At 37.4% G+C, this 13,731-nt stretch overlaps 2 protein-coding genes across 2 annotated transcripts; one reads left to right on the top strand and one right to left on the bottom strand.

Moving 5' to 3' along the window:
* Positions 1–4,819: 4,819 nt before the first annotated feature.
* On the bottom strand, positions 4,820–5,700 carry LOC149385376 (uncharacterized). The gene is made up of 3 exons (XM_089626318.1): positions 5,494–5,700; positions 5,012–5,265; positions 4,820–4,877 (listed from the first exon to the last, which is right to left on the bottom strand). Exons 1-3 carry the CDS (start codon positions 5,698–5,700, stop codon positions 4,820–4,822), a joined length of 519 nt encoding a protein of 172 aa, XP_089482444.1.
* A 5,793-nt stretch (positions 5,701–11,493) lies between these two features.
* On the top strand, positions 11,494–13,467 carry LOC149385375 (phosphoenolpyruvate carboxylase, putative (DUF506)). Its single transcript, XM_089626717.1, has 2 exons — positions 11,494–12,189; positions 12,666–13,467. Exons 1-2 carry the CDS (start codon positions 11,718–11,720, stop codon positions 13,175–13,177), a joined length of 984 nt encoding a protein of 327 aa, XP_089482843.1. The 5' UTR covers positions 11,494–11,717; the 3' UTR covers positions 13,178–13,467.
* The last annotated feature ends 264 nt before the right edge of the window (positions 13,468–13,731 follow it).

The following is a 13,731-nucleotide window of genomic DNA, read 5'->3' as shown; positions in this document are numbered from 1 at the left end:
TACAAGTTTTTATTTTATGAAATTTCAATACTAACAATAAAAAAAAATTAAATACTCAATAAATCTAAATATAAATCTAAATTGTTTGTTTTGTATGAATTTTAACTTGCTTTAGTGTTCCCACTTTAAATTATATTTTGACTCTAACTTGTAGTTTATAATTTATATTTAGATTTATTGAGTATTTAATTTTTTTTTTATTGTTAGTATTGAAATTTCATACTCGCTACCCAACGGGTATTAGCCGTTACCCGACCCGTATGATAAAACGGATTAACAGGTCGAGTACCGGTTTATGTGCATCCCTTCATACCCGTACCCGTTACCATTCTTACTCACAAACATCAAATTGGTGATGAACATACATCATCGTCGTTCGGTAGCAAATCACTACGAGCGTCGACGTGAGGAAACTCTGCGGGTTTAGCTCTTGAAGTTTGCAAATGTGGTGTCGCAGTGGTTCAAAGGACGCCGTGGGCGGATTCAAACCCTTGTCGAAAGTTCGTCGGATGTCACAAGAAAAGAGTAAGTTTTTTATGTCATTTTGGTGACTGTTTTGGGGGTATTGTGTATATGAGAATTTTGTGGTTTTCGTTGTTTATGTTATACAGTTAGATGGTGGCTGCAACTGCTTTATGTGGGTTGACCCAAAAATGTGCGCAAAGTCAAAACAAGTGATTTCCGGTCTGCTGAGAAGAATTAATCTGTTGGAAATGGAGAATGGCCAATTCACAACTCAAGCTTCGATAATCAAAGGCTTTAGGAATATGATGTCTTATGTTATTGTTGTAATGGTTATTTTTACGTGCTTATTGATCATATTTATCTGTGTTTGATCGCAGTGCTATATTGGTTCATAATGTTAAATGGAATGAAGGTGTTATTTTGAGTGTTAATAGCAACATGATCAGTGGTGTTAAATGTGTGTTAATAGCAATATGAAAGTGATGCAAAATGTCATAAAACAGTTCCAAAAGCATATTACATTTGATAATGGTACCAATACAGCAACATGCATTATCTGAGCCAGTACATATATTTTTGCATAAAGAGCAGTTATAAAACTAAAGAGCAGTTCCAAAATAACAAATTGGTTGATGGTACCACACAAAAGATGTTTAAATCTAAACTAAGTTAAACCAAAATAGCAGTATCAAAATGACCACTGTCTATGTGTTTTGACGAAGCCTTGACTTGGATGAGAAGAAGATGCTTTTTTGCATTCTGTTTCTTCTTTCTTTCTCCTTTCTTGATTTTCTCAGGTGTTGGGTTAGACTTGATATGTCTGCCTCTCTACTTTCCTGACTTTAACAGGTCTGCATCTCTTCTTTTTGACTTGAGCTGTCAATAAAATGCACACATATAAATTAGAAAAAATTACATAAAGCATATAATTTACTTTGGCAGTTTGAACATATCTATACCTGACTTGAAGCTAGATTAGAACATGTGACTTTGGAATGCCCTGTTTGCCCACAATTGCTGCAATAATTTTCTTGCCCCTTCCCAGAATGCTTTGTGGCATAATATGGAAATGGACCAAACTCGGGAGCTGGCTCATCAATACTTCTTTCCTTTTCTTCTTGGGTCTTCCGGGTAATGCATTTTCAGGAGGTGGCATAATGGGATTGAGACCAGATTTTGGCCATTTATATGGACTTGTCATGGGTTCAATGATCCCACTGTAACATACTACATAGGCCTATTTCTTGTACCAGTCATCAATATAGTTCATGACATCAAGTCTCGATGTCCAAATATATGCTAAGGCATGTGGACATGGTATTCTAGATAACTAAAATATTCTACAAGTGCACACCTTAAGTCTCAAGTAAACTACAAATGACTCATAACCTAGACACATCACCTAGAACTTGGCATTTCTAGCTATTGTTGACTGACAGTATCTAGCAACATTCTTGTACTTCTCAATTTGTGCCATGACTCTGTGGCTGACTGGATGAATCCAGTTCTCAACAGAATGCCTCTTTGTTGCAAACTTACACATCTGCCAAAATCTGATCTTCTCCAATAGAATCATAATTGGTATGTCTCTTGCAAGTAATATTGATGAGTTAGAGCTCTTACAGAGGTTGTTCGAGAGCATGTCACATTTGACATTACTTTTGAAATGTGACATGCTCTACTCCTTGGGGTTATTTTGCAAAAGCCATTCATAGGCTTTCACACTTCATCTTTCATGAGCTCACTCATTCTCTGCTTAAATTCAGCATCTATAAAAGCTCTAGCACATGCCCACAACATCTGTTTGAGAAGCAATCCACTGTGTTCCTTCTTGAATTTCGAATGCAGATGCCCAACACATAATATTATTTCTACACCAGGGAACACATCTCCCAAGGGTTTCTCTAGCCTCTTCTTTCTATCACTAATCATAGTAAATTTACCCGGGTTGTGAATGCCAAGATCTTTACTCAACAACATCATGAACCATGTCCAGGTCTCTGTATTATCCTTCTCAACCACTAGATATGCAACCAAGTATTGTGTATTGTTTAGAACAATACCCACATCAGCTAGTAACATCTTGCAATAGCCTTTAAGAAAGCACCCATCAAATCCCAACCAAGGTTATGCAACCCTCTATTGAATCCCTCTATACAAGCATTCATGCAAATGTAGACCCTTTCAAACACTTTTTTGCCATTGTCCATGTTTTTTTCCCATTATAGCCATTGAACCTGGATCTGTTGCTATTAATTGCTAGCAATAATCTTCAAGAATTGCATGTTGGTCTTTAACAGAACCTTCTAAAGCCCGTCTTGCCCTTTTCTCGGCTCTGTAAAATCTTCAAGACATTTGTAAACTTTGATGCAACACTCAGTTCTTTGAAGTTTTGGTAGTCCAAATTTGGGTTAGATCTAAAGTGGCCGAGGAAGTGATTGGCTAACCACATACTGGTCACATGCTTGTTATAGAAAAACTATTCCACACTCATGCTTGTCTATGAGCGTATTGATTCTCATAGTTCTTTTATCGGAATTATGAACCCTAGCATAAATTATTTGGAGCTGGTTTCTCCCCCTCGATGTCATTCTTGTGATTCCCTGTGAACAGCTACGGATCTACTTAGATGAACTTGGCATTTAGGGAGAGATTCTTCTGACTCAACTTCAACCATGAGCGCTGCTTCAACACCAGCTCATATATGAGAGATGGAAAACCAATATGGGGGTTTACCTTCTCAAAAATACCGTGAGCAACAATCTGGTTAAAGATGATTTGTCCAATATCAACAAACTCTTTGTTTCCAATAGCATACAGCAGCTAAGCCATAGAGCTTACTCTGTGCAGAGAAAGAAGCCAGTTCTTGATCGTTATTCCATACAACAATGAGAAATTAGTTGTCAAGTATGTGGATGACATATCCTGATCAACCCACACTGTTCTCTTTCGCCCAGTGAGATATCTAGCAACCTTATCCAAGTCAGCTTCTTCTTTAGCAATCACAGATCCATAAACTCATTAATCAAATCAGGAGTGATGGACAACTTCTTTTCTGTGATCTTAACCACTCCATAATTTGGGCTCTTTCAGCAGTGACAATCTCAAGGACTGCGTACTTCTCTTCATCAATATTCTTCTTATCCGGGCTCTTCTTTTTCTTGCTCTTGCTCGAGGTAGGTTCAGAGGCTTACTGCTGCTATAACTTCTTGTAAAACTGTTGTAGCTGCTGCTTCCTGAACAATTTATGGAACATCTTCTGGTACATCTCCTCGTACATCTTCTGGAACCGCTTTAGACACATCTGGATTCGAGTCTTGAGTCTTCTTCTTCTTCTTCTTCTTCTTCTTCTTCTATAGAGCACCAACAACTTTCTTCTTCCTAGATGGGTAGTCCATCTTCATTTTGTGAGGCTCTTCCTCACTCAAAGTTGCTTCACCATCTTCTGAACTCTTCTTAGCCTTCTTCTTCGTACTCTTGTTCTTAGGTTGATCAAGAATATACACTTGTTCATCACTTGTGTACACGGGCCTAACAACTTTGCTCTCTAAAGCTTCCATGGCGTGATCACCTTCTTCTTCATTTTGAATCTCTGTTATATTAGGAGTGGTGATGATGCCTTCGCTTTCAGCAACTGAAACTTCCTCTTCTTCATGTTCTTGTTCAACCCTATTCCATGGAGAAACTAAGATATTGCTGGTCTTCTTTCTCAATTTCTTCATAATCATTCTCAATGTTGATTAATTAGCTTCAACATGGCTAGGGATTTCTGGAATCCCCCCTCGAGTTGCATGCTCCTCATCGGGCACTTCTATCGAGGTTTGAGAATCCATTACAGGTTTTGAGGTCTCACAAACATTAATGGAAACAAGGTTGGGGCTAACATGAGTTGTGGCTTTATTGGAATCCTCTACTAGGTTTGGGTGATTCTGGATCGTCTTCTCGATATTTTCCATGCTCGTGACATCGGCGATGATGCTGAGAGGTGTGACAATGACGTCTGTGTTAGGTTGAGACTCAATCGGAGTGGGGGCTTGAGTCGAAAAAGCTCTTCTTGCGCGTGTTGCCATCATTTTCATGCGAATCGGAGAAGTGAATTATGAAATTTCTTGTCTGATTTTTTAGAGACAAATAAAGACTAGGGTTTTTCTTGTATACTTTCTTGAATAAGTGAGGTAACGTAATGTGAGTGTATGAGTAAACTCTATTTTCTCTAGGAAACGAGAACGGTTGCAATTCGCTTCTTTCACATCTGCCACGTTAAAGCACGGTTGACCCATTTCAAGACACATTAAAACCTACTTTCTCTAAACAATTATCCCAAAAATCTTCAAAAAAAAGACATGTGGCTTTTTCAGCTGTCACTCCCCCTGAAATACACGTCAACCTTAAGGAATATAGTCAATGAGAACCTGGTTGATGGACACAATTAGAGAAATTAATTCTCAATATAACACATAGACCCAAGGCGGATCTAAGTGTCTCAAATTGCACACTTTCAAGAGGTTTTGCGAAAATATCGGCCAACTGCTTTATGGATATGTACTTCAGCTCAATCACCTTATTTTCCACTAATTCTCTGATGAAGTGATGCCTTATATCAATTTGCTTTGTTCTAGAATGTTGCACTGGAATTTTTGAAATGCTTATAGCACTCATGTTGGCGCAGTATAATGGCATAACATCTTGTTGAACACCATACTCGCACAACATCCGTTTCATCCAGATCATATGAGTATAGCTGCTCCCAACAACAATGTATTTTTCTTCAGCTGTAGAGAATGAGATGCTGTTCTGCTTCTTGCTAAACCGTGACACAAGATTATTTCCCAAAAGAAGCACCCTCTTGATGTACTTTTTCGATCTTCAGTACTCCCTGCCCAGTCTGCATCACAATAGCCCACTAGAAAGGGCTAGTTTGTTTGGTATATCAAATTCCATAATCAATTGTCTCGCACACATACTTAATTATTCTTTTGACGTTAGATAAATGGTTTTTTTTCCTGATTAGCTTGATATCTCGTGTACACTCCCAATCATGCTTCTGTAGAGAGTTTGATCCACTGGAACATCATCGTCATCTTTGGTGACCTTGATGTGAGTCGCTGCCGGAGTTCTCTTGTGTGCAGCTTTCTCTAATTTAAACTTCTTCATCCAATTTCTGGCATATTTGCTATGGGAGATGAAGATACCTTCTGATTTTTTCTTGACTTGAAGCCCAAGAAAGTAAGACATTGCACCTACCATACTTATCTTGAATTCTCATTGCATTTGTTCAACCATCTTCTGCGAACTTGAACAAAATACAATGTCATCAATGTAAATTTGAGCAATGATGAAGTATGACCTCGTGTGTTTCATAAACAATGTTTTGTCTACTCTCCCACGAGAATAGCCATGATCGACCAGAAACACAATCAACCTTTCACACCAGGCCCTAGGCGCCTGCTTCAACCTATATAGAGCTTTCTTAAACTTGTAGACGTGTTTAGGGTGATTTGGATCTTTGAAACTATTAGGTTGTGCTACGTAGACTTCTTCAGTGAGAAATATACATACTCTTCACATAAATTTGATGAAGCTTGAAGTCGAGATGACACGCAAGGGCGAGCAGTAAATGTATTGCCTCCAGATGCGCAACTGGAGCAAACATCTTTTCAAAATCTACACCTTCAATTTGGGAGTATCCTTGGGCCACAAGGCGAGCTTTTATTTATGGTAATGTTTCCTTTCTCGTCGGATTTATTCTTGAAGATCTATTTTGTGTCGATGACGTTGACATCAGGTGGACAGGGAAGTAGATCCCATACATCGTTTCTTTCAAACTCACCATGTTCTTCCTGCCAACCCAATATTCATCAATGATAACTTCTTTGATGTTTTTTGGTTCAACACTAACGATAAAACATGACCGATTAATCATAGCAATAGTTAAGCCGAAGCTTATCTCTAGTTCTTCTTCCTTCTAGAGGATTACTGATGATTGGTGAGATTGGATGCTTCTTCTGAATTATGGAAAAAGGTTAAAAGTAAAGGAGTATGTGGAGCAACTGTATTCAAGTCCTGAACAAGTTCATCATCGGATGAGCTAGGAAATTTATCTTGAATATCCTTCGAAGAGTCTAGTTGACCAACTTCAAAAACAAACTAAAGAGGGCTAATTAGATCAACAATTTCTTCATCTTCAACTTCCCTTCTTCCTTCATCATCTATGTCTGAGACATTTATGGACTCTATGACGGTGTTAGTTTGCTTGTTATACTCTATAAGCTCTGCTGGTGGTGGAGTATCCAAGGAATATTCCATCATCACTCTTTGGATCCAACTTCTTCATGTAGTCTCTGTCATTGTAACATGTACTGCCAAATACATGAAAGTATTTGATAGTAGGCTTCTTTCCATTCCACAGTTCATAGCAGGCCTTCTCATTTCCGAATCAGATGGATACTCCATTGATGATGTAGCATGTTGTATTCACTGCTTCGGCCCAGAATTTCAGTGGCATCTTCTTAGCTATGATAATTACTCTGGCCATCTTTTGGATAGTTCTGTTCTTCCTCTCAACCACTCCATTTTGCTATGGAGTAATGGGGGATGAAAATTGATGTGCAATCCCTTGAGCTTCACAAAATTCAGTGAACCCATTATTCTCGAACTCTCTTCCATGATCACTTCGGATTGCCATGATATGTTCAGCACTGATTTTCTTCTCTATCTGAAGCTTTATGCATTATGTAGTGAATACTTTGATAGCATCTGACTTATCCCTGAGAAAATTCACCTAAAAATATTGAGTATAATCATCAACACACACAAATAAATATTTCTTACCACCAATGCTTTCGACTTGCATAGAGCCCATCAAGTCCATGTGTAGGAGTTCTAGAGGTCTCCTAGTGTTGATTTGGGTAGTGTTCTTGTGAACTGCCTTGGTCTGTTTACCCATCTTGCAATCTTTACACACAAATGCTAAGATCTCCTTGAAGTAAATGAAGTCCTCTGACAAGTCCTCTTGAAGCAACTTTCTTCATGTTCTCATATTGAGATAACCCATCCTCTTGTGCCAAAGATCAATCTCATTCGACTTGCTCATTAGGTAGATTGTTCGAGAAGTTGTTTGACCAACTCCTAGAAGATAACAGTTATTTGAGGATCTCTCCCCTTCCAACACACACTGATTCTTATTATCGAACACCTAACAGTCTAGGTTACATGATTGATTGCATCACACAGTTGACTCACACTGATCAAGTTTGCCTTCAAGCCATCTATAAGAAGTACAATCTTAAGTTGTGGAAGTCCTTCTTTCTTTAGCATTCCTTTCCCAACAATTCTTTCTTTTACTCCATCTCCAAATGTCACATTCTAAATCTTGCATGGCTTGATACTTACTAGGCAATCTTTTTCACCGATCATGTGGCCCTGAACAACCACTGTCAAAGTACTAGTTGCCTTCCTTTACCTCTGTGGAAGAACTGTAGGCTACAAAGCACTGATGCTGCTTTACTCTCCATTCTTGTACAATTTGAGTTGGTTTTTTGACCCTATGTATTCTGAGATCTGCAAGATACCTGAAACCAGGGATTTAAATATCATTACCGTTACCGTTCCGAAGTTTAAAATTTACTGGTAACGGCTTGTACCGTAAAGGAATACCGGGGGAAGCAGGAAAAAAAAGGAAACCGTTACCGTTGAACTTACCGTTACCGTTGAGGAATACCGTCAAATACCGTATTTACCGAGAGGAATCCAGAAAAAAATATACAAAAAACATACATAGTACGTAGGATAAAATTCATAAAATTAAAAATAGTGTACAATATTTCAATACATTACCAAATTACAAACACAAAGTTCAATAGTACAAACAAAAATGACAAAGTTCATTAGTACAAACAAAAATGATAAAATTCAACACAATCCACTAAATACCATAGTTCAAATTCAACATAAAATAAATAATTTGAACTAAATCATCAAAAAATAACGATAAATTTCGTGAAGAACACTAAATATCATCAGATTTTAAGAATTGTCGGTATTTGACCACTTACCGGTAAGTTTTCGTCGGTATGCGTAAAAATTGCCTAAAGACTGTCGGTAAGTGGAAGGTTTCCCCGGAAACCGGAACAGTTTCCCCGGAATCCAAGAAAAAAACGGAAAGTGAACGGTTTTGTACATTCCGGTACCGGGACTTTGAAAAAAACGGTTTCCGGACCGGTTTCCGTCCGGTTTCCCCGGAATTTCAAACCTTGCTTGAAACAACAAGGTTAAATAGATATATATTTGAAATAAATAATGTTTAATAATCTTTTTCTTGAAGTTTACTTGAGAGGAGATTATATGTCCCGAATAACTGTAACCAAAATGCAAATATTTGTAAGCTTACGATTCAAAGGTAAGCAATATTGGTCGTTGTTGGCTGGATAGTAGTTATTTTTTAAAAATTAAAATTGTAGTCGAAAGTTGACTTTTGTTTTTTTTTTTTATATTTTATTAATTTACAAAGTGTAGCAAAATAAAGTTATTGTACATGAAACTAAAAATAAATACCACCGAGTGTTGTGGTCTAGTGGTTCCAAGCTAACTCCTAAGGGTTTGGAGGGCTTGGTCCCGAGTTCGATTCCCCCAAAAATCAATAATTGTTTGTGTGACATTGTGAGGGGTGAGAATCGCTTGAGACTGGGTGACCTCCGACTTTTGGAACTATACTAGGCATTCGGTGGGGCTGCTTTGACGGGGCCAGTGCTTGCGCTGGTAGGTCGCTCTAGTGGATTGCGCCAAATGCCGATATGGACGACCTAGAAAATCCGAACATGAGCCAGCGGGGGAGGCAAGGTCACCACTTCCGTCTCCACCTTTTGATTTTCAAAAAAAAAAAAAAGAAACTAAAAATAAATAGTCACTAAGTCTAATAATATAAGTGTGGCAATTTTCCCCTTTCATCATATCCGATTAAAACAATAATATATTATAAAAAAAATAAAGAGTAATTATTTCAAAAGAATCCATATAAAGGGTTAAATCATATAGTGTAATTACAACGATTTTTTTCCCCTTTTTATAATTACCAAATTTGTGTCTTTTTTCGATTTGAAGTTATCACTCGCACACATGCTAAATTCTTTTTATATAAAAATTAATTGGCATATATAGTTAATTAGCATTATATTTGGGAAACGTCAGGCCGACATGAATAAAGAGAGGTTTCAACGCATGTGACCATAAATCCGGGTAGATCCTTTTAAGTTGCATGATGATGATGATCATCTCTCTCTCTCTCTCTCTCTCTCTCTCTCTCTCTCTCTCTCTCTCTCATTTGTAAATCAATCATTAACCTGAAAATGGAATAGAAAAATATATAATTAATTAAATGACTAAAAAAACAGGCAAATCTATTTTGCAATGTGACAAAAATGCACATACTCATTTGTGGACAACCGTTCACTTACGTACGGTTCATTTTTCTTTCCCTGAGTAAACATCACAAACCCTTTGACTTGGGATATAGTATTATAAGTTAAATATAGTTTTGATCAGTTCCAAGTTTCAACAAAAAATAATCATATGCTAAGCTTCGTGAAGCAAGTGTCTTTTTAGAATCTACTATACTAGTCATATTAGCCGGAAAAGGGTCAAATTGCATGTTTATTGAAGATAATTTATGATATTCTGATATGACATAGTGAAACAACTACGCATAACTTCTTGGCTTCACTACTATCACTTAAAAAATGAGAGAAGAGAAGAGAAAGGACGTTCGAATTATAAAAATAGTTTAAAAATTGAACAACAACAAAAAATTGGCGGCTGTTAGTGATTTCCTTGCAACCAAAATCTTAACTATTTTTCTTGTCTGAAATTGTAGGTTCAATGCACCTAGACACGTACATAATATTGGTATATAACCTCTTTAACGGGTTCAATGAACCTGGACAACTTAAAAAATCCGCGTCTATTTTCCACTTCATCTGACGTGGCGGCACCTAGCAAAGTGACACGCGGCCATCCGTTGGAGTCCCATGTCTGATTAAAAGTGACACACGTGGAGGTTATGGTCCACGAGGGACGCACAAGAGAGTCTATATTAATCACGTGGCATTATGTGCTTGGTTAACGTGCCACTCAGTCAAATAAATCCAAATGTAGCTGATTAACAAGGTCATGATCGCAGCCGTTGTACGGTACATGAAATATATCTGACGGTCACTAATCAGTGTTGACATAAACTCCGTTCCAATATTACATACAATTCATCATTATCAGTTTATTATTAGATTTTTTAGACAAAAAAAAAAAAAAAAGTTTTTGGTTTTTTATTTGTATTGAATATACATAACTTCTCTTGAACAAATTGTTATTAATTGTTTCGTAGATTCTTTAAAAATCACAAATTAAATAACCACTCCTTAGCTGCATTTTTACTACTATATCTGAAATGTCAATGGAAAATAGTTGATGTCTTGAGGTGATAAAGTTTTCCTGATATTTATGAGCAAAAATAAATTGCAAAAATAAAGAGAATAAAAATACTGAAAGATATGTACTTCAGTTTCTAAAGTTTCAATTGAGACCGCTGATTTCGTTGTGGGTCAACGTACAAGAACAGGTAAATTTAACAATTTGCTTTATTAGAGAGTACTCCATCAATAATAACTAAAGCGATAAGAATGCGAAAACGGTATAATCCTTTGGTGCCATATTTATATTCGAGATCCTTATCTCTACATACCAATAATAGCAAATAATAATACCTAAAATAAATTCGAAAATAAGAAAAATGAAAACTGATTAATACAGGTTTTTTTTTTTCTCATGGGTTAGTAAAGGCGAAGAATATCCACGAGTATTATCTTATTAGCGCACGCAAAATTACACGTCATAACAAATAACTACGACAGTAAAAACGTGATTAGAACGAAACGAACCGGGACATGACGAAGGACCACATACATTGAGTAACATAGCGATCAAGAAACCAAGTGAAATCGATTAAAATCAGAACCTATTTGGAGTCACACCACCGCATAGGCTATAAATATTTGTACATTAAAGAACCAGTATTTTAGTTTTCTCAATGATCTGACACCAAACCCATTTTTCTCTCTCTTCTATTCTGTTTTACTTTTTCCACCAAAACGAAATGAAAACACAATGAGCATAGTATGACGACACTATAGAGGAAGAAAGACAAAAGCAAAAATATATTTATATACACACACGAGTTCTTACTGAATTCATACAGACGATCAATGGCCAGAATTCCGGGGAGATTCGAGAGAATGGCGGCGGCTTTCGACACGGCGGCGATGGCGGCTCTGGGAGCGGCGAGGCTCTGCGAGAGCTCCGGCAGCGAGCACTCGCCGGAAAGTCAGCCAGCCGATCTCTCCGATCTCGTCAATTCGTTCATGGAAAGAGAGTACGGAACTACTTCCGACGAGGAGGCTTTGCTTGACAATATTGATCGCGATCTCGAAGCTCTGGTCAAAATTGATAGCGATAAGATTATTCAAGACGGGTCTGATAAAGAGGGCGGTGATAGTTTGCCTGATTCGGAGAAGAAGGAATTGCTCAGGAACTTTCTCAGTCATAACGGTGACGACGTGAAGAGGAAAATCCACGACGAAGCTGAAGTCGCTTGTGGAGTTATTAACGGAGGCGTTAGCTCTTCTGATTTCAAGCGTCGTTTAATGACTCTTCTCAGACAAAAAGGCTTTGATGCCGGTAACTTTCAATATTCTTCTTAATAAGTTTTTTTTTTATTATTTTTTTAAATAGCTGTTTTTAGCTAATATAGTCAATTAATAAATTACCAAAATAGCAATGCTTGTCTAAAACACAAATATTAAGTGTCCATATCAATATATTCATACATGGTTTGAAACTTTAACTATTTTAATAAAAAAAAATTAGATTTTTTTTAATCAATTAGTTCGGAATGTAGTTTTATAATTAATTCCAGAATTACATGATACTACATTCACACCGAAGATCGTATTAGATATAGGTTTTGGAGGGAAAAAAAAGAGAATTTGAGGGAGAAAAATAGAGCAACTTCATTCGTTTCTTGAAATGTTTTTTCTTAATTACATTTATACTCATGCCATTATATTGCCATTTGAGACAAGGAACTAACAAAACCACAACTAGAAGAATATTCTAGAGAACATCTTCTAAAGGTGTGTATCATATTATTCCAGGGCTTTGCAAGTCAAAGTGGGATAAATCGAAACGATTCCCAGCCGGCGACTACGAGTACGTCGACATCAACGTTCAAGGGACTCGTTACATAGTGGAAGCCAATATCGCCGGAGAGTTCGAGATCGCTCGGCCGACGGAGAACTACACTTCGCTGATCGAGATTTTCCCTGCCATATTCGTTGGAAAAGTGAGCGATCTGAAGCAGATCGTGAGAGTGATGAGCAGCGCGATGAGGCAGTCGTTGAAGGCCAAGGAAATGCCGATCCCACCTTGGAGGAGAAACTGTTACATGCAAGTCAAATGGTTCGGTTCGTACAAGAGAACCACGAAGCCATTGCCGTCCAAAAAGCCGTCTGGTAAAAACAGTCGCCGAGCTTTCGAGGAGTCGAAGAGTAGGTCGGTAGGTTTCGACTTTGATTCCTTGCCGGAATTGCGGTATATTTGCAGGGACGGTTTCGTGACCAAGGTCGGGTTCAGAGTCAGCAATTTGACAGCGGCTCTCAACGGCTGAATCCGACCCTACCCTGCGATATTGTTTTATAGTAAATACGTTGTAGTGTATGGAAGTCCATTATTATTAATTTTTTTTTTTTTGTCTTTTTGATTTATTTATAATGCTCTTGTTGAGATTTTTGGAGTTGATGAATTTCGATGTTGATAGGTTTGTCTTGGTGTGCTTGTTGAAAGGAGGAAAAAAAAAAAGCAGAGGCAATTTATGTTCTAGGTGGTGCTTGATGTATTGCAAAAGTTTGTAAATGTAAATATTTTGAAGTGTGAAATCTCATATTTTGATTTGCCACACTTTCTTGGTTCAAAATCCGTATATTCCATTAGACTGATTGATTCCGATAGTGGTCTGTTTTAGTTCAATTCCACACATTTTCTTTGGCTAGTTATCTTTAGAATGATTGGTTGAAAATGAAGTATGAAAGATAACAAAATATCTGTATATATAATGTTTGTTGTAACTTGTATTAGGGGTGACAATTTGGTCCGGACACGAAACACGAAACGGTTACGACACGATTTAAAGCGGATTTGGATCTCAATAAATGGGTCGGTTCT

This window comes from Urtica dioica, chromosome 9 (genome assembly GCF_054948205.1).
Source record: "Urtica dioica subsp. dioica isolate 48M chromosome 9, U.dioica_male_clone48M_v1_H2, whole genome shotgun sequence".
NCBI classification, from domain to species: domain Eukaryota; kingdom Viridiplantae; phylum Streptophyta; class Magnoliopsida; order Rosales; family Urticaceae; genus Urtica; species Urtica dioica.
This window is presented reverse-complemented; position numbering and strand designations above follow the sequence as displayed.

Coding starts and splice junctions, on each gene's coding strand:
- LOC149385376 (XM_089626318.1), bottom strand. CDS start 5,700: ATGTCTTACTTTCTTGGGCTTCAAGTCAAGAAAAAATCAGAAGGTATC. Junction 5,266..5,493: donor ACAGAAGCATGATTGGGAGT/GTACACGAGATA, acceptor CGGTTTAGCAAG/AAGCAGAACAGCATCTCATT. Junction 4,878..5,011: donor AATAAGGTGATTGAGCTGAA/GTACATATCCAT, acceptor TCCATCAACCAG/GTTCTCATTGACTATATTCC.
- LOC149385375 (XM_089626717.1), top strand. CDS start 11,718: ATGGCCAGAATTCCGGGGAGATTCGAGAGAATGGCGGCGGCTTTCGAC. Junction 12,190..12,665: donor ACAAAAAGGCTTTGATGCCG/GTAACTTTCAAT, acceptor ATATTATTCCAG/GGCTTTGCAAGTCAAAGTGG.